This window comes from Patagioenas fasciata, chromosome 3 (genome assembly GCF_037038585.1).
Source record: "Patagioenas fasciata isolate bPatFas1 chromosome 3, bPatFas1.hap1, whole genome shotgun sequence".
In the NCBI taxonomy this organism is placed as follows: domain Eukaryota; kingdom Metazoa; phylum Chordata; class Aves; order Columbiformes; family Columbidae; genus Patagioenas; species Patagioenas fasciata.
In genome coordinates this window covers 10,129,562-10,150,710 of record NC_092522.1, presented here as the reverse complement: position 1 = coordinate 10,150,710, position 21,149 = coordinate 10,129,562, and the positions used below count along the sequence as shown (strand labels likewise).

Below are 21,149 nucleotides of genomic sequence, written 5' to 3'. Positions count from 1 at the left end.
GCAGCGGGAGCCGAGACTACAGCCCCCAGACGGCCGCGCGCGGCGGGCTCGCCCCGCCCCTCCGCGGTACCTCAGAGCCGCGCTGCCGCTGCTGCAGTCGCGCTGTAGAGGTGACCTCGACGCTGACGGACCCGCCGCTCCTCTTAGCCATGGTCGGTACCGCTCCCCGAGCTGGTGGCCCGTCATTAGGCGGCGGTTGGGGCAGGGTGACGGCGGGCTGCGCCGCGTTGGCGGGGCGGTCGGGGCAGGGGACTGCTGTCAGGTGGAGGTGGCTGCGAAATGGCGCCGGCTCTCCCTCTCCTCCTCCTAACAGGCAGGCTCTACTGGTGGGCTGCGCCGCCGCAAGGCCCTGGGGGGGTGACTTGAAGGTGCTCTTGGCACCCGCGAAGAAACGGGCCCGGAAGTGGCGGCCCGGGGCTCCCCTCAGCCCCGCAGCGGGGTGACCTTCTTCCAGCCCGGGGACTTGGACGTCGGTGTCGGCCCCCGGGGTGTCGGCCTGCTCTCGGCGTGGAGGACGAGCAGGGGAGGTCAGGCTGGGGTCACCCCGCCGAGGCGGAGCGAACCTTCTTGGCCTGGAGCTAGCCCTTCAGGGATTTAATCGCGGCTTTTCCTAAAGCCGGCCTCTCCGTGAGCCCCGGGTTTGGCGACGTTGCCTTCGAGAAGATGGGGATGCCTGCACCTTAATTTCAAGAGATATTAAAGGTTTTATGCGCAATTTTGAGTTAGCTCAAGGGGAAATGACTGTAAAACGTTTTCCTCCCTTGTTTCATCTCTGCTTGCTGTCAGAATTTCAGCTATTTCTGTAGATTCTCCAAACTGTTAAGGAGTCCTTCTAGTTCTGCCCTGAGGTTACTGGAGCACTTTGGTTATCTGTGGCATATAAATATATATACATATATAGGGACACACACACATTTGCACAGAGACCTTGCTTTCCTTTATAATGATGAAGACATCTCCATGTTTTTCTAGAATTTATACCCTGTTATCTGAACCTTAGTTTTTAGTACTTTTTATAGAAAAGATGCTTGCATGTTCTGAAACCTGTCTTATTATTTCAGCTATACCCTAAAAAATACCAGAATCTGTAGACATTGTCTATTCTATTTCTATACTCTTTCTATTCAAAATATGGATTCTCAGGAGTGATCATAAGACTGCAGGTTTTGGTTTGCACTTGAGCTTTCAAAACATTGGCTACCATGAATTTGCTGGTCTCCAGAAGAAATGCTATTTGAAACTTACTTTGCACAGGCTTTTTAAGATGTCACTGTTTTTTACCGTACTTTAACTATTCCAGTTATGCATTTGGCATCTGAAAAAATGGAATAACCTTTTAAGGGCACCTGTCTCAAGGTCATTTCTTATAGAAATAATTCCTTTGGAACTCAGTCTATGAACCACAGCGCTGCTGGGGTGGCAGAAGTGCATAACTGCCTTGCTGATACTCTCTACCATTTTTCCAAATACATTTATTGCCACTGAAACTCTGCTTTAAAGAGGGAAGAGCAAAGAAGTTTGTTAGGCAGGCCTTAGACTTTTGAGGAGATAATAGTTTAATTTAATGCTTAAAGCATTCTTGTCAAGCAAGGTGGCATGGGTTGACTTTAATATTCAGGAATGACCTTAAGTTGTTGATACTTTACAGGTAATTAAGTTTATCACTGATAATCTTTATAGAGGTTTTTCATAACTGTAATTAGTGATGCAAGGTCCACCACTTTTCTAGACAGGACATAGATTCATATTACACTTTTTCGTATTACACTTTTACTTACCTTTGTAACCTCCTTAATCAGTTTTGCAGTGTAGTGCTGTTTTCATGTATGGCACTGATATTTTATTATCAGCACTATCACAGAGGTAATTTAGGCACCAAATTCTTAAGCCCAAGTGTGTGTGGGGGGAGGACAGCCCACAAGTTCCTCACTTGATATTGGAAGATTTATTTTTATCTGTGATAATTTAGGAGGAGGATAAATCCTGTGTGTTTGCTGAATTAGAGAGAGAAAGGTATCTGGGGATGTAATCTTCACTTTTTTTTTTCCTTCCATTTTATTACCTTTAGTAGTCTTTCAGTTTCCTGAAACTTTTAAACTATACATTGGCTGTATGTGGATTGGGGAAGGTTTTGAAACTAAAACTCAGTTAGATGTTGTTTAATTTGCCTCTAGTTCTTGTATACCTGAGAGTGAGTGAAGGTCACCTCTGTAGTTACCACAACATGAAACTATTCTTATCGTAGCCCAGCACAGGAGCCAAGTCACAGATTAAAGTGCCTGAACATTAATTTGTGCAGCCTACAACTTCCATTGGGGAGCTTTTCATTTTTCTAAATATCCAACCTCAAATGCTCAGTGCTACCAATTTTTATATGTGATGTAAGTTTTTCCAGGGAGAGTTAACTATGTTTTGTTAAAAGTACATTTTTAGCTTGATAATCTAGCTGCTGAAATCAAGGGAAATAATGAAAATTTATGTTATACTAATTGCTCACAATTGGTGCAGCAACAAGGGAGTTTGGGGAAAGCTTGTATGCTAATCCAGTGTACTGAAGGTTTGGAGGAAAAAAAAACAAACCAAAACAAAACACCACCACACCACCAAAACAAAAAAAAAAAAACAAACACCAGCAAAAAAAAAAAAAAAAGTAGGCAGTACTCCTCACTTTACTTTAGCTTATGTTTTTTCCTCCGTGCTCCAGCCCAAAATGGGGGAAGAACAGGAAGGATGGTAGTAAACAAACGTAATTTTTTTAAGAAGGTGGAACTGAGTCGTGACTGAAGGACTTTTATTTTTGTAACAACATTAAATGTTAAGTCTGTCTCAGTAAAAAAAAAAGAAAAAAGAAAATAGTCCTACTTCTTTGCTTTTTATCTTCCATTCCTTCCCTTTCCTGTTGTTATGCCAAATACTCACCATAATGCTAGCACATAGATTGTCATTTTGTATTTTTAAATCTGATTAGCTTACAAAATGCACACACTGAAAAAATTCTTGTTGACTTTGCCCTTTTGTGACTCTACTTCAGACTGGCTCACAGGTTGCAACGGAGAAAGAGCCTGACTTCTTAAAATCTTCATTCCATTCACTAGAAATTCAGAAATGACTTCACAAATGATTTCACATACCATATAATTCAAAGGAAGTGTGTTCTGTTCTGTGTGAGTTCCAGAGTAGCATGCTTAGCACAGATTTACTTTTTACATGCTGCTGATATGGGATTCTACCAGGTTAAGGCTTTGCAGCACAACAACTTTACAGTACTTATTTTCCAAGCTAATATGATTAGCTGCCTTAAAAGAGCATTCATTGTTCCAGTTATGTAAATAAAATGTAGACTCTCCTTAAAAATGTGCTGAAAAGCTGGCTTTAAAATCCCATATATATCTTAGTCTGTGCTGTCGACCATCTTTCAAACATTGTGGTACATTTGTAGGCTATAATGTTGCTACCAAAGAATAGTGTACCAAAACTACTTTTGAGATTTAAAACTGTGAGAATCAATTGTCTGCTCTCCTTCCCCCTCCTTGCTGAGTTCTGACAAGGTGTGAGAGGATGAGACTCTCAACAGGACAGGTACAAAAGAACATAACGCAGTTCAACACCATAACTGGTAGCCATTTAACCAAAAATTTAAATAATCATTCCCATTACAAAGGTAAAATCATGTTGAGGTCTAAATCTGTGAATTCAGTAGTTTAACTTTATCACTTATGCTCATGTTATGTAGCATGTGTTAAAATGGGATAAGTGGCCTCATTTTTATAGTTATCTAATGCTAGTTTGATGAAGCTGTGCTTGGCTGGCCACTTCCGTGTAAAGAATACACTCAAATCCCCAAATGGTTTTCCTATAAATGTCAGTGACAGGAGTGTTAGTTGGGAAATATCTCTAGAGGTCATCCAGTCTGATCTCTTTCTTGCTCTAAGTGAAGGTTGCCCAGTCCAGCCTAAAAGCAAGGGGTTTGACACTGCTAATCATGTCATACATGTATTTTTTTTAATCTGGGTCTTGAAAACCACTGAAGATGAAGGTTACACAGAATCTTGGGATATCCTGTTCCAGTGCAGCAGTACCATCCTAATCAAGAATTTTTCTCTTAATTTGTAGCTGTTGCCCTCTGTTCTGCCATCTGCTGCTACTGAGAGGTGTTTGGCAGCATTATTTTTCTAACATTTCTTGAAGTTGTAGTAGGCTGCTGTTAGATCACCCCTTATCTCTACCTTTCTAGGCTATGCCCAGCTCCCTCAGCCTTGTTTTACAGGATGTGAACTCAGAGTCCCAAAACTGGACTTGGTATTCCAGCTGCAACCTCACCAGCACTAAGTGAATTGCCTGCCTTTGCTCTGCAAACTACGCTTTTCATACTGTATGCAGTATGCATACTGCAGTATGGATTCATACCACTATGCAATTAAATCACTTCAGACATAACTGAATGTGGAGGATATTTTGTCCGTAGCTCAGATGATCATCTTCTAATTATTTGAAAAAGTGTGTATGACATTCCAGCAGACTGGTTCCTGTCCTAGCATGATCTGCCCCAGCTCAGTTGCCTCTAGGGAAGAAGTGAGATACAAAAACTAGCCTTACAAAATATTGGTTTGTGAACAGCCTTTGGTATGTTGTCCCTTTCTATAGAACCCTAGAATGGTTTGAGTTGGAAGGGACCTTCAAAACTCATCTAGTCCAACCCCCCTGCCATGAGCAGGGGCATCTTCACCCAGGTCAAGTTGCTCAAGCTCCATCCAGCCTGGCCTTGAATGTTTCCAGGGATGGGGCATCTACCACATCTCTGGGCAACCTGGGCCGGTGTTCCACCACCCTCATTGGAAAAAAATTCTTCCTTATATTGAGTCTGACTATCCTATTTTAGTTCAAAACCATCACCCTTTGTCCTATTGCAGCAGGCCCTGCTGAAAAGTCTGTCCCGATCTTTCTTACAGGCCCCTTTTGAGAACAGAAAGGCCACAATAAGGTCTCCCTGGAGCCTTCTCCAGGCTGAACAACCTCAACACTCTCTGCCTTATATTATCAATATTAAATAACATCTGGAGTTCTCCAAGTACTGGTTTTGCTTAACAAAATGGATTTTTGCTATAGGGTATCCCTTTTTTTCCCCCCTTATTTGCAGTATAGTAACATGGTGGCGGTCTTCGCCCAGTCTTTTGGAGTTTTGGGTCAGTTTGACAACGGGCAGTTCTATTATGGACATTAGTGTCCGTATTTGTTCATAATTTAGCTTTTGTCTTGTAGATTTGTTAAATTGCTGCATAACCGTTTAGTGAGCCAGTACTTTTAAGTCCACTAAATTCCTTGGTTTCTGGCATTCAGTAAGTTCTTGGTTGCAAGTAAGCATTCAAAATTCTTAATGGAAACAGCCCTCAAAATGGAAAGAATCTGAGAACTGATGAAAGTGTGGCAGCTCCTAAAACTTGTGTAATAACTTCGAAGTATGAATGGGTAATTTAATGAATGGGTGCATGTTGAAACACATTACACTAAACAGGCAGTGCTGTTAAGAGGAATACAAAATTTTTCAGATTGTCATTCCTGGCATTTTGGAAGCTTTTCCTGGAGCAATTATTAGAGATATTTTTGCAAGTGTGGTCTGTTTCTCTAAATCATTAGAGAAATTGCTGGTACTTTTAGCAGAAATATGATCCCAGGAGCAGGCCCTGATCTACATTTAAGGGCATCCAGGTTAAATAATTATAGCCTTATTTCTGTAGTAGATGTTAATTATTACCATTCTCAGATGGTGTGAGCCTACAGTGTGTAGCTGTGGGTAAGTCTCTGTGACTTTCTTGCAGGGTGAACCTGTCAGAGTCCTGGTGACTGGAGCTGCTGGGCAGATTGCTTACTCACTGCTCTACAGCATCGCCAAGGGAGATGTCTTTGGCAAAGACCAGGTAACTCTTATACCGAATTATCACTTGTTTCTGCTGCACAGTCAGGGATTAGCTAATGTCAGAACTGCTGTCCCTGAGACTTGTTTTCTTGTATACACTCTGAATGGTTTGCCAATATGCAAGTAATTCCTTCTTTAAGTGGGGAAGATGGAGTCCTACTATGTTTCACAAGTTTTCAGTTGTTGGTTATGCTGAAGTTTTTCTGTAAATGGATTTTAAGTCTTGCACAAGATAGCAGTTTCTAGCAGATAAAAAGACCGATTCGTTTTCAAAACAGATTACACCCAACTTACACTAAATCATTTATTTCTTTACAGCCTCTCATTCTTGTACTGCTGGATATCACCCCCATGATGACTGTATTGGAAGGTGTAGTCATGGAGCTGCAGGACTGTGCTCTACCACTGCTGAGAGGTGATTAAAATAATTTTTTCTTATACCAACAAGATGCTCTAGTACAACTATTGCATCTATGAGTTCCTGTAGCTGACAGGAAGTAAAACAGAATAAAATATTACATGACTCTTTATTGGTTTTAAATATTGTGGAAGATAATTTGATTTAACTTAGGCTGTAAGCTAGGAAGAATGTCATCAAATGAGTTTTGTGTGAAGAATTGACTACGCAGATACCTTGGTATTGGTGTGTATCATCTAATCTGGGTTGTCAGCATGTGCAACAGATTGTCAGATACTTGTGCATCCATGCATTGTATTTTGGCCTAGTAGTAAAACAACACTGAATCTTTAGATACATCAAGATGCCTTTACTAAGTAAAAAAAAAAAAAAAAAAGTAGTGTTTAGAAATATCATCTGCATAAAGACATATGCTCAAATATCACTCATCAAGTTGTGCAAACAAGTTAAGTTCTGATAGTCTAAACAAGCAGAAGGAAGCAAGTAGATGCTGCTGTCATTATTACAGCATTTAAAAAAAAGGCATGTAGCTACCTGGTTTTCTACAAATCAAACGTTATTTGGTTTGAATTGCTAAAGGGAGAGGAAAACTTTTGTAAAAGTGAAGAATAGCATATACACATATGTATATATATGTTTAGATAGAGACACATGAAATTCATCTTTTTCCATAGATTTCATCTGTGTTCTCAGAATTTATATCCAAAGCTTTAGATAAATATTTGTATATATCAACTGTTTACTAGCAAGTATTTAATCTGTGGAGTTAGAGCCAAATGACTGTACTTATATTTTTTTTTAATGGAAAAGTGGTAGTGTTGTCAGATTAGATTATATACTATTTATGAACCAGAGAATATTCCTGCTGACACTTTGCCATGAGTATTTATCTGAGATTTTTTTCCTTCCCCCCTTTCCTTTCTTTTAGAGGTCATTCCAACAGACAAAGAGGAAGTTGCCTTCAAAGACCTTGACATAGCAATTCTGGTTGGCTCCATGCCAAGGAGGGAGGGCATGGAGAGGAAGGACTTACTCAAAGCAAATGTCAAAATATTCAAGTCTCAGGGTGCAGCTTTGGACAAGTATGCCAAAAAGACTGTCAAGGTGAATATAGAATCTGAATCTTAAAAGTTAACTTTCCAGGTTATGTAGAGATCTAAATACATTGTATTTGCGTAAGCAGGAGCCTGTTCAGTGCAGACATTCCTTTCCTTAAGCCCTGGAAAATATACCATGGTCAAGATTAAATGAGATACAGTATGTTACATAGGTAGATGATTTAGTCTTTAATTTGTTCAGTGAAAAAGGTTTTATATTGTATTGCTGTAGTCCACACACACTTTGAACTGATTATCAGCAATTCTAAAAAAAAACGCTAAAAAACAAACCAAAACAACCCACCAAAACCCTGCATTAAAAATAAAGCAGTGTTCTGCTCGTTATTTCTCTTTTCTGGGAGAACTAAATTATCTATGTGCAGCTGCCTACTTTATATCCATCTGTGGCTTTAACATAATGGCCCTTAACTTCAGTATCAATATGGAATTACAGTTGCACAAAAAATCAGCTTTATCTGGGTTGTTTGCATCTTGGTCTTTGGAGCATGGAAGCTTTTAATTGTTCTCTCTCAGATTCCTTCAGCACAGTTAATGGGATCATGTGGCTGCTCTCCTACTGCTCTCAATCTCAAACCCAGACTCCAACTGTGCTTTGTAACTGACTTTTTAATGTCTACTTCCTCTGCTCATGAACTTCCTACTGCTTCTAAAGACTTGTTTGCTTCTTTGTACAGTTGGAATAAAAGCTATCAATGTAACTATTGCAGAGTAATGGAAAATTTACTGAACTCACTTTTAAAAGGGGAAATACAAAGCAGATTAGCTTGTGTGATTGAAAGTATATGGAGCTTGATGTTAATCATTTGAGGGACATGAATAGATGAAGAATGAATAAAAATCCGTTTTCCATAGTAATAAATTGATGTAAGTTCAGGCAATATTTTATTTCTAATTGCCTATCAACAATGAGGTAAGTAACTATTCTGGCTTTCTTAACTATCAAGCAGTGGCAGCTAGTCTAGGAACTGTTTAAAAGGTGATAGTGAAGTGACTGGAGTGACTACTGTGTTTTGCTTGCTCTATATCTAGTTAGCATGGCATTTGAAGCCAGGCTGTGAGTCAATGTGCAGATCTTCCTAGAAGTCTTGTTCTCTTTCACATTTGAATGTCAAATTATAAGGAAAATACCTAGCTAGAACATATCTTTCTATACAGTTATAAAGTTAAGTTCTGCTGCTGTAACTCAGTGAATATGAACAATGCACATATAAAAAAATCTTGTTGAAGACAACCAAGAGATTTAGAAAACGTAACTTTTCAATAGTTTCTTTGAAGGCAAAGCCATGTATTTCACTTGAGGAAGCTGTTTTGCAGAAGTAGCAGCTTTGTCTTTTTACATTTCACTTCCCCTTTTTTGCATTTAGGTTGTGGTAGTTGGGAATCCAGCAAATACTAACTGCCTGATTGCATCAAAGTCAGCCCCATCAATACCAAAGGAAAACTTCAGCTGTTTAACTCGTTTGGATCACAATAGAGCTAAATCTCAGGTAAAAAGGACCCACTGAAAGTAGAAAGATTTCTGCTGTCTGTGCTAAATACAAACAGAGCAATGCTTTCCAAGAAGCCTGTGAACTGAGAAGCTGAAATTGATACAATGGACATATTTGTTTTCTGATTAGATTGCTCTGAAACTTGGTGTGACTGCTAATGATGTGAAGAATGTCATCATCTGGGGCAACCACTCCTCCACTCAATATCCAGATGTTAACCATGCAAAGGTAAACATTAAAGGAAAGGAAGTTGGAATTTATGAAGCTATAAAAGATGACAGCTGGCTGAAGGGAGACTTTATCCTGGTAAGATCTTGTTTGTTTTAAATCGTCATTTGTGCGTCTGCTTTCTCCTAACCTCATATGACATTGTAAGCTATGTAAGTGACTTAGTGAAGCAGCTTGTCATATCTCACTAGAATGAGTAATCTTGAGATAGCTTGTCTCTAGCAGTTACTTGCTCTTGAAAAATTCAATGCGCTATGAAACTTATGTAAATACCACTAGAAAATCCATTGGAATGCTAAAATGATTCAACAAAAATAATTTTGATCGTAGCTGAGGTGCAACTCATCTGACACACCAGCATTGTTGACTCTTCACTATTCACTTTGCAGATGAAGCGGGATAATCTTCTGTTTGCTGCTCCCCACACACCGAAAAAGCCCAGCAGGCCTCTACCTGCACATGCATGCACGCATACACGTGCTTTCAAAATCTAAATCTTATGTCCTCATCAGCAGCATTCTAAAAATGATTTTGAAAAAATTAGAAAACACCTGCAAATGTTTTAATATAGGGTGGTAATAAATAATAATGTAGGCTAGTAAACCAGAATAATAGTATTAATTGATCAAGAGCACAGGCTACTTAAGGGCAATGTCAGGTGAAACAGGATTACTGAAGCCTTTGATGAACATGACTCCAAGTAGCTGTACTTTGCTTGGTATTGCAATGTTACTGTTGTGCAGACAGCCAGGTACTCTATCTTAGCCAAGGCACCTTTAGTTGGGGACTGAGGATGTGTTTTGTCAAATGACCATGCTCTGTCCTGTCATGTTTTTGGATATAGCTTATTCCAGTTCATTCTTGTTCCTACAGAATAAATATTTGTATGCTGGCAACCAAAACCAAAGTTCATGAGCCAGAGTGTAAGCAGAAACCTGTCCTTGGCCTTGATTGTGCTGTATCTTATGTGGCCAAGGCATGGTACCAGTTTGGCCTTCTTAGGTACATTGTAATGCTGGTCTATGCTACAATACTTTGCCAAAGATAAGGAAATTTCATAATTCCTGCTTTCTAGACTGGGATCAGGTTGGCATAAAGCCTTACCAAAACATATTAAAAAAAAAATAATGTGTGTATATATATATATATAAGTTTAAGAAGCTATTCTAATTCTAAGAAACACAATTTTTCAGTACAAAATTTCTAAATACAAATTTGAGTATAGGGAGGTAGAATCAACTGTCTTCAAGAATTAAATTAATTTTATTCATTAAATATTGTAGGGCTGAGACCAGCAAGTAGTTCATGTTGGTATTCAGCACAAAAAAATTCCCAGTGCTACTCTGAGACATCTGTTACTGTTGACATACACGAAGTCTCTTGGTGGTAAAAGCTTGAAACGTCTGGTTGGGATAAGAGAAATCAGTGGGTTGCTAGCTGTAAAACACATATTAAGAACTGAGACAGCCTCTGAAATATTCCATTATGTACTTGTCTTGGCAAAACTCTTCTAGATTGAGTTTCTGGGTTGTGTGTTATGTTCATTTAGTGATAGAACTATATATTGACTGATGAAAGGTGGTCTTTCCTCATGGCATTTACTAACAGCATTTAAACTAAGCCATGATTTTGCTACTTTACAATTTAGCAGGCTTTTTTTCTTAATTGCAGACTGTTCAGCAACGTGGAGCAGCCGTTATTAAGGCTAGGAAGCTATCCAGTGCGATGTCAGCTGCCAAAGCTATCTGTGATCATGTGAGGGACATCTGGTTTGGCACTCCAGCGGTAAGATGTTACTCTTGAGTAAGTGCTTGTTTGTCCAATGCTTTGATTACATGCCAATGTCTTTGACCTCAAGCACGTATGTGTGTTGAAAAAGGGAAGAATCTGTCTTTTTCTGAAATAGTGTGTCACAGGAGATGCTTGCTTCTAGCAGTGAGAAATGTATTTATCCCTTCCTCTTCTGTTTTCAGGGGGAATTTGTTTCCATGGGAGTCATTTCTGATGGCAATTCTTATGGTGTTCCCGAAGACTTGCTATATTCATTCCCTGTTGTGATCAAGGTAACTAGATTGTATTTAAGTCACAGTATCACAGTATCACAGTATGTTTGGGATTGGAAGGGACCTCAAAAGATCATCTAGTCCAATCCCCCTGCTGGAGCAGGAACGCCTAGGTGAGGTCGCACAGGAATGTGTCCAGGCGGGCTTTGAATGTCTCCAGGGAAGGAGACTCCACAACCTCCCTGGGTAGCCTGTTCCAGTGCTCTGTTACCCTCACTGAGAAGAAGTTCTTTCTCAAATTTAAGTGGAACCTCTTGTGTTCCAGCTTGATCCCATTGCCCCTTGTCCTATCATTGTTTGCCACTGAGAAGAGCCTGACTCCATCCTCGTGGCACTCACCCTTTATATATTTATAAACATTAATAAGGTCACCCCTCAGTCTCCTCTTCTCCAAACTAAAGAGACCCAGCTCCCTCAGCCTTTCTTCATAAGGGAGATGCTCCCCTCCCTTAACCATCTTTGTTGCCCTACGCTGGACCCTCTCCAGCAGTTCACTGTCCTTCTTGAACTGAGGGGCCCAGAACTGGACACAATATTCCAGATGGGGTCTCACCAGGGCGGAGTAGAGGGGAAGGAGGACCTCTCTCGATCTACTAACCACCCCCCTTGTAATACACCCAAGGATGCCATTAGCCTTCCTGGCCACAAGGGCACAGTGCTGGCTCATGGTCATCCTGTTGTCCACCAGGACCCCCAGGTCCCTTTTCCCTACACTGCTCTCTAATAGGTCATGCCCCAACATCCTGCAAGGACCTAGTTGAACTGTCAGATAAGCTTATTAGCAGTAGTGCTTTAATATGCAGCTTCTGGGACATGGGGGTTTTAGCAGTCTTTCACATATGGGACCATTATTCACCATTTTGTGGTAGTTGTACTGGTACTAGAATAGAATCTGACATGACTAGCTGGTGGTGGTTGTATTCTTTATCTGAAAACAAAATTAACTTCCACCTGATGTGTTTTTTAAGGCTGTAAACTAGCTTTCTTATGTTGCAGAGTTTCCAACAAGCTGAATGAAGCTTATTCTCATATGAAGGGGCTTTTTGTCTGTTTTCAAACAGGACAAGATGTGGAAGTTTGTTGAGGGTCTTCCTATTAATGATTTTTCTCGTGAGAAGATGGAGCTGACTGCAAAAGAGTTAACTGAAGAGAAGGAGACTGCTGTGGAATTCCTCTCCAGTGCATGACTAGACAATGGAGAAATACAAAATAATTTAAGAGTGGAAGAATCTAAAAGTCGTCTCTAAGTCTGTTATCAAACACCGTTGCTATGTTCAAGTCAACCGTTTGTGGCAATTGTGCATTTTAAAGTACATATGCTTACTGGTACTGTTGTGCCTATTTAGTTAATAGCAAAAAAGATTGTTAAAGAAGTAAAACTAGTTTGTTGACCAAATTTGTTCTGTTCAATACTAGCTGCTTTCTGTTTATGATACAGGATAATTATTTGTCTCAGCCTTGGCTACTAACGCACAATCTCATTTTTTATTAGAATTTGGCACTATTGGCGCACGTCCTAGTCCGTGACCACTTCATCATCCTATGGCCTAACTCCAAATGAAATTAGAATGCCAGTAGTTCTTGCACCCACTGTTCAGTGACTCAAGTCAATCACTGGACAGGCTCCAAGTATATACTGTTCACTCTGGTTATGCCTACAATGTTTGTCAATAGAAATATTAAAATATGTTTAATCACATAATGGCTAAGAGTAGTCTGTTGCAGTTTTATTTACATGTTTTAGTTATGTAACTAGTAAAACATGAAAAAAAACAACACTCTGAAAGCCCTTTTTAAGAAACTGAGGGAAACTAGTTTTAAGAAGTTTTATTGATGACTAGCACTTCCATTTGTCTTTTGCAGGCAAAATTGCTTTATGTCAACATCACACACAAAAGCCTAAAGGCAGGTTTGTACTCCAGCACTACAACTCAAAAGCAGTGTTGGTACTGTAGCTCAGCACTAATTTGATTGTAGCTTCAAAGCCTTTTGTCCCAGGGGACAAGTATTCACTTGGTTGAGACCAAGTGAGGTTAATATACTTTCTCAAGAGTGTTCCTAGTGCAGCCTGCAAATTTCAGAAAGGTTCAAATAGATTGTAGTTTAGTTACTCCTTTGCAAACACACAGGTGAATGTTGCTATAAACTCTTCTCCTAAACTCCTGCTTTTTTGTTTTTACTGTAGTAATCTCTTCTCCTAAACTCCTGCTTTTTTGTTTTTACTGTAGTAATCTACCTTTTGTAGACTTGAAGGATTTAGAACAGATTTGTTGTTCTGGGAATTTCTTAGATATGCTACCTGTTCTGGTTTTTTTCTAAGCATTTTAAAGACCTCCCGCCCTGGCGCAGAGTTCAAACTCTCACAATATTGGGATTTTCTCATACACAGTGTCATTGCTAAGCTTTGGTCTGTCCTGTTCTAATTGTTTCTGCCTTGTACTAAAGTAAATCTTGGGTCTGTCATATCTAGTGTCATCTCACTGCCCTTTTCTGGTTTGTTGTCATTAAATGAGGATTCAAGAAGTACAACTGTTTTGACAACAAGAAAGCTTAAGCTGAATTCTAACTAAATTGAATAGTTTCTTTGAGGTTTTATCAACTAGAATATAAAGTAAATCAGCAAACATCAATAAGCTTATCCTTAAAAATAAGTCTGCTCTCAGAACGAACATTACTATAGCTACTAAGTACAGTGACAGTAATGCAACAAAGATTTATTATACATAAATAGTTGAAAGGGAAAACAAGCATTTCAGAAAATGGGAATGTCTGCTGTAGCACAGGCCAGCTGGAGACAGGGTACAGTAAGTGAATGCCTTGAATATTTATGAAGCAGCCATTGCAAGAACTTACACATTCTTTCAGTCTTAGGAATTGACAAAAAGTAAATACATTGTATTTTTTCTCTGCTTTTCTTATTCCTCTGAACCCCATGGAGAAATAATAAGAGTTCTCCTGTGTCTGTCTTTCACTGCAGTTTGGGAACTTGTGCAGAAATTAGGGAGGTAAGGAAAGTTGCCAGTGCGATGGCTGCATTCTGATGTTCCATACAAACTTCGTAAAATCGCATTTCAGCATGAACTTGGGGACCCAAGGAATTCATTCCAGTAATTACCACGCAACAGCTTATTTTAAGACAATGTTTTTTACAGGAGATAGCTATAGTGCACACTGTTGCTCAATTTAAAGGACTACAGGCTAAGTAGAGCGAAGAGTACACATCTGTGCCTGAAAATCGTAAACAAGGTAAAATAAATCCTGCTGGTGTGCAGTATGTTTCGTGTCATACCTGCAGAAACATCACAGTGTATGGAAGAAGCTTTTAAAAGAATCTGGAAGATCTGGCAACTTAGATACAAAAGTATCAAAAGTTATTCCTCAGTTAGTGATGCGTGCATTTTCGGTATATACCAACTTTCTCTTCAGGAAGGAATTTCACATCCACTTTTTACTCACTGGTTACTTCGCCAAGAGAACAAAAGTTAGGGCTCATCAGCAACTCCCAAATGAGTACACACAAGCATAATTTGAGAAACGAATCCTGGGGGAAATTAAATTTGAATTGTAAGATCTGCTTCTGGGAGGTTTCTAGATGGAACAGCTGAGAACATGAGGGCTCCTGGCTGAGCCTGTGTGTTGGCAGAAAGGCTCCCAGAGAAGACTGGAGGCTTGAGTGTGACTGGCGTGCTTTGTCACGAAGTACCTGGAAAACACAGATCCCAAATCCTCCCCTCGCGCTAGTGAAAGCTGCACGAGGCAGGCTGATAGGCTGATCTCTTTGTGCTTTCATGACAGCTTTCCATTCCCAGCAAAATTCCATTCTTACGAGAAAATAAAAATAAAGCTTTTCTCCAAATGAGCAAGAAATGGATTCAAGTTTATCTCTCCTTGTTCTCCTACCGCAGCTATTCCTGCTGTTTTTTACAGTGACTGCAGGTAAAACTGGGAACTCTGGCTCTTACAGATGAATCCAAATCAACATCACGCTGATGCTCACCACAGAGTTTCACAGATTTGTAAGACATCGTGTCGTATCAGATAAATAGGATTTGAATCGCACTTTGCACAAGGGAAGGCAAGAGAGCTTCTCTGGCAAGTGAAAAAGATGTAGCATGCTTTCAAAGCACCAGATTTACGAAACAGGGAAGTTGTCCTGGAAGTGTTTATTAGAATTATTTTTCTTCATCCTTTTGTCCCCCATTTCCCATGCTTTGGGGACTTTTTTACATTTATAGGCATATTTTGAATTCCAAATAGCAAATCCTAGGGGATAACTATAGCTCGGTTGAAATGAAAGAACGTATGTAAATGTTAATATTTACAACTGAAAATGCTGATATTTCGTGTTCAAATACCAGGATTTTTAAAAAAAGCATTCCAGCAACTTTTTAAGTAGCAGCTTTACAGAAGCACATGACAAATGCTATTGTATCACAACAGAAGCTGATCAGTCAGCTGCTTAGATACAGTAACTGCAGGTAAGTAATTTTAGATAGACATGTAGTCTTTAGCTTAGCCAGAAATAATCCCATTGTTTCGCTTTTATGAAATCTTTTCTTGTGTATATTAATTTATTGCTAAAAATTTAATTGCACAGATGCTTTCTTTTTCCAAGTCTGCTAACCGCAATCGTCAAGTGGTTTGTAGCTAAATGACAAAGAGTTTGCGCAGAGACCTTAGCCTGCTTGCTCTCAAAAAGCAGCGTGATCGTGCACCGGGAATCAACTTGTTGCTAAACACATTAGAAGCCCAACTAAGGCCAACTCATGTTGAAGGCTCTGAGCTTTTGTTGACTCCTGGTGAAATATGCTGCATGAAAATCTGTGGCCGCTCAGGGCTTCTCAGCCCTGTTGACTTCACACCATGACGACTCAGTTTCTCTCTGTGGCAGAAAACTCTGAATTAAGGTTATCCTGCTCCTGCGGTACCCACTCCCTCTCCTTAGCCTCTGCGTCACACCTGAAGAGCAAAGCTGGGACACAGCAGCTCGGCAGAGGGAAGAGGTGGCGCTGCCTCCCTAGCAGATGGCACTATTCCATACATTGTGCGCATCCATACGCACACATGCTCACGCGTGCACTATGGAAAACCTGTCTGGAGTTCAAAGGAGCCACTTGGCTGTCCTTATAAACCAAGACCTTCATGGCTATCATTAAGCTGCACAGATCAACCATGAAAGGTTTTATTGTAGCAGGTAACTAATAATGCTTGGGATGAAGGTGAGCTTTCGTTTGTTATCAGTGGCACTGGAGGAAGGATGTACCTGAGCACCCAGCCCAGCAGCTCAGGTCAGCCTCACTGAGCTGCTAGTCAGTGGTTGAGTGGTGCATCCCCTAGAATTGGTGTGTTCAGCAGCAAAAGTGCACACATAGACGTGCGAAGGCAAAATGCCAAAGCGAAGTCAATGGCTGAGAAAATACGAATTTCAGCTGGCTAAATTTTGGTCTCTGTTTTTTAATCCAAATTAGTATTTGTAAAGCCGCAGAGCTGTCCTTTCCAGAGATCCAGCATAGGCCTCTGTTGTGAAATTTTCAGTGATTATATTCAAATATTCGGTTTGGCTTTCTCGTTCATGAGTGTTTCTCAAGAAACACGGGCAGATTGACTCATTTCAAAATGAGACCAACAGTACACCTTGGCTGATGTGATCTTAGAGAAAACAAAACACAAAACAAACATATTATGATTTCCTAAGCCAGTGGGAACAGAATCCTTTCAAAGCTTGAGACAGAACATTTAGGAAGCCACTAATAAACCATCATGGCAGTTATGTCAGGAGCAATTTGAACCCCTGCTGAAAGCCCACTCATGGAGACCTTAATAATCTGACTGAAAACTGGTTCTATAAGAAACCAAACACAGCAACAGAATTGGATGGTTTTTGGGAAAAAACCAGCAAGCTACAGGTTCTTAATGCCACAGTAAATGCTGCCTTGTGTGGCAAGCCCAGTAAGGCCTCTCCTGCAGACAGTGGTGATTATCTTGGTTGAGAAGGTGGCAATAGGAAGCTCTGACCATATCTTTGCACTTGCATACTCCTGGGAGGGGAAAAAAGACAGCATCTGGGTTTTCTGCTTGAAGGAAAGAGTCATGAGTATTTGTAGCTAAATCTCTTCTGCATGCTGAGCTGACAACAGACACACGTTTTATTTGTGAGGATGCCTGACAGAGGAGAGCATAGTGCGAGCTGTTTACACCAGCGGGCTGGAATGCAAGCCCTAATCAGAATTTTAAATGGAGTATGCTCCACTTCCTCAGCCCCATGAACATGGACATGTTGTGCTAATTCCCACTCAGGCCTCCAGTTCTGGGGAAAAAACCCACTTCGTCATAACCACGTTCTTCCTAGAGAAGCCCCCTGAAGTTAAACTCAGAGGAAGCCCAAAAAGACAAGGAGCCAAGGAAGATGGGGAAGAATGAGGTTTATTTCTCAGCAAAGATGCTATAGAAGAGACTTAACCCCTCAAAGGATCTTGATGTTTTCTAAGTTAAAAAACAAACAAACAAGCAAACAAGCACAACAAATTAAAATTACAAAACCACCTTCCTACAAGGCAATGTTAACTTTTCTTTCTGATATTAAAAGGCGAGTTGACTACAAAGTAAACAGAAGCCAGGATAGGTATGGCTGCATTGTGCACATATCCCACTGGGAAACGAGGGTGTGTATTTGCAATGCCCATCGCTCCCAGCCAGATCAAGGATGGAGAAGGGCAGCACACATTAGATGAGTGAAAATACAGGGATCTACTGGGGCTAAAAAACAGGGAAGACAGCTCAGTAAGAAGCAAAAGGTGAGAGTCTGCAAAGTTTCTACTCTACCCACTGGAAGGTGGTCATCTTGCAGGTATACACTTGCTCCAGTGACTCCTGTGGACCTGAGGTGGGGGTCCCAGGAGAGGGGACCATCTTTGGGCCGACAAGTGAGCAGCAGCTGTACAAGGAAGCGGCAGCTCCAGCATGACCCAAGCAGCAATGAGCTCTGCCATCTGCCAGAAGCCCAAATCCCAGAAGGAGGGGCAGGAGGTCAGCAGGGAACAGCTTGCAGTTAGCGTTGGTACAAGGGTCAGGTAGCCAGGGAGAGAGGTGATGTTCCTGGTTATACACTATAATTGCGACATTACAGCAAAAGATAAGGTTTGGACTATTCCAAGGTGGGATTTTGCTGCATTCAGATTTTGCCATCCAGCCTTTCATGTGCTTGATGGCTGAAAAAGGGCAGATTGTTTCCTAAAATAGTTGAAACTAATGGACGTGTCACTGCCCAGCTGTTTGCAGACTCAGAGTTCAAGAGCAGCAGCTTGATTTGACAAGCGCTTTCAGCGTGGGCTTGTTATCAGTTAGAGAAGGAAAAAGTAGATTTGGCAACATGCTGCCTTCATGCTGTACAGACATCAGGCAAGATGACATCTGACATCTGAAGCCTGTAAAGGACGTTGCTAGTGCCAAGGTAGTTTTACCCAGGATGTCTGTTGGTGGAGAAACAACTGCAGCTTTCTGGAATGGTTGTCTTGCTGGTGGAGGCAGAGAGAGCAGAGTGGCAAGCACAACTCCAAGGGTTGCAGATCTTTGATCAGGTTGTTCCTAAGCAGGAAAACCTTGGAGAAAGATCTTGGAGAGGCTTCATGTCCTGCTCACTGTGGGTCAGGCATGTCCCCTTCCCTCTGCACCTAGTTGTTGTTAGACTTGTGGAGCAAGAAGCTCCACAAGAAGTTTTCTTCACCTTGGGCTGTCAAGTGTGCATAACCAGGATTGTCCTACATAACTCCTACTTTGGAAGAGGGCAGTGCATGTATCTTTGGTGGGGCTTTTTGCTAGAAGAATAATCTGCAGTACTGGTATTTATCCCAGGATACTCTCAAGTGAAGCATTTTTTACATGGATCCTTGAGCTGAATGGTAAACAGTGCTTCTGGCTCTGCTTAGCAGGTTGGACAGAAGCAGAGACAGTTTTCTGCACGTACGGTGCTACTACTGCTGCTATGATGCTTTTTGGTGTTAGTGGTCTTCAATGCCAAGACATCCTTAAATCCAAAATAAATACATTAAGCAAAACAAATTACCATGCAAGTTTTTTTGGAGCCTCCAGATGGAGCTAGTAGAGGGGGAGTCACACTGGGAAGAGTTTTTTTTCCCTCAGCCTGTGAGCCTGGAGGATTTCAATACTTGAGCAAATGAAAACAGACAAATCTTCCAGCTCTGCAGTTACAAGCCTGGGGGCCCAGGAAACTCTTGGACAGGCAAGCAGAGGTATCGGCTACTCCTCGTCCCCGCCAATGTGGACACTTGCCTCCATCCAACAGAGCACATGTCTACGCAAAAAATAGCTTCTCCTTGGCGAGGAGAATAAACTCCAGAAACAAGTTGTTTTAGACACGTGGCGCTAGCTCTGCTGGTGACCCTCTCTCTCATTCACAAGCTGGAATAGCACTTGAGATCAAGTTATAAATTCAGGAAACAAGTTCTGCTGCTGGCTCTGCAGAAGACATCCAGGTCAACAGCAGCCAGATAGCCCACCTTTGCCCCGCAGCTTCTTTTAGCTGATATTTTCAACATGAGTGCTGTCTGGAGGACCACGTTAAGGGCATGGTCAGAGTTTCCTTCCAAGCACTTTGGAGAAGACAGGGTGGCTGTGCACCAGGTGACACTGGTGTGAGATGCAAGCAGAGCAGGAAAGCTCAGCCACCTCTTAATCAACAAGTAAACCACAAAACAAGTAGTCCTGAGCTATTAACTTATCCTCCCCTGAGAAGTTAAATACAGGTGTGGGTGGCTATGTTACTTTTGTGGGCTTTAAAGGTAAAAAACTTTAAAGACTAGCAACACTCCTCATTGTGAAATACTGTATTGCAAGAAACCTCAACACTGTTTGGTAACAACTCTTGAGTGTGGAATGGTGGTGATGCTGGTGTTGATGCCTACAGAGCAGAGCACCCTGCTCCATGATAAACATCTGCTTCCCCTAAGAAACAGTGAGAGGCTCAAAGTCCTGCCTTGCTGGGGGTGAACCAAGGGCATGAACCACACAGAGACTGGCCAGAGACCATCTCTGTGGGTTTTGGCCTTGTTGATGTCATTGAATGGAAACATTTGGAGGACTAGATGAGCTAGCCAAAGAGTTACCAGCCATTCCCATGTCTCTCTGCAAAGCCACAGGAGATGAGATTGTTTTTTATTTGGCAAGCACTGGGCGATTCATTTGCACATTGCACAGAGGAATAATTAATACAGACTTCACATAAGCCATCATTCATTCTAGCTGCATCACTGCAAAAATGGACGTGGGATAGATTTTCTCTTTAGTGCTCAGTCTGATAAGAATAAAATCTGAGGAACCATTTGGACTCAGCTGCTGCAAACCAATCTCCCCAGCTGACCTGCACTCCCCGTAACTCAAGGGCTGGTAGAACCTCCCCAGTGTGGTCCCAGCTTCCCCAGTGGGGCTGGGCTGGTGTTAATGGGATTTGCCCACCCTGGCTGGCAGTAGGGGGCAGCAGCCAAGTGCTGCTGTTCGAGGGGATGGTGGAGGATCCAAAAGTTTTGTGGTTTCTAAATCAGTCACTTACAATTTCCCTAGAAAGGCTTCTGTCACAGATGCTTTCTGAATTTATACTGATTTAAATTCTGTATCTGATGTCCATGCAGAATGCATCTGAAATTCAGGTACCTCCTACCCCAAATCCATGTGAATACCTAAATATTAGGATTTTATTCTGCCAGACTATCACAAGTTTTCTGAAGGGAAAAGAGCTCTGTAGCAATATTTCTGGGGGTTGTTTGTTTGTTTTTGCATGAGCTTTCTGTTATAAAAATACTACAAGGCTTCATCACCTTGCTTGTCAGCAGCCAATAGTTCACTCGAATGTGTCATCATAGAATGTGTGTTTCTGTTTCTGTTTCTCCATCTCTGTCCAGCACA

General features: G+C 41.2%; 1 protein-coding gene across 1 annotated transcript; it reads left to right on the top strand.

Annotated features, from left to right (window-relative positions):
- Positions 1-9: 9 nt before the first annotated feature.
- Positions 10-12,933, top strand: MDH1 (malate dehydrogenase 1). The gene is made up of 9 exons (XM_065835432.2): positions 10-152; positions 5,817-5,915; positions 6,233-6,329; positions 7,261-7,436; positions 8,815-8,937; positions 9,070-9,246; positions 10,840-10,953; positions 11,142-11,231; positions 12,293-12,933. The coding sequence occupies exons 1-9, from the start codon at positions 150-152 to the stop codon at positions 12,416-12,418; spliced, it is 1,005 nt and encodes a 334-aa protein (XP_065691504.1). The 5' UTR covers positions 10-149; the 3' UTR covers positions 12,419-12,933.
- The last annotated feature ends 8,216 nt before the right edge of the window (positions 12,934-21,149 follow it).

What these genes read in the sequence shown, in the direction of transcription:
- MDH1 (XM_065835432.2), top strand. An exon ending in ACAATAGAGCTAAATCTCAG is followed by an intron (nt 8,938 to 9,069) that starts GTAAAAAGGACC and finishes TTTTCTGATTAG; the next exon opens with ATTGCTCTGAAACTTGGTGT. An exon ending in TGAAGGGAGACTTTATCCTG is followed by an intron (nt 9,247 to 10,839) that starts GTAAGATCTTGT and finishes TCTTAATTGCAG; the next exon opens with ACTGTTCAGCAACGTGGAGC.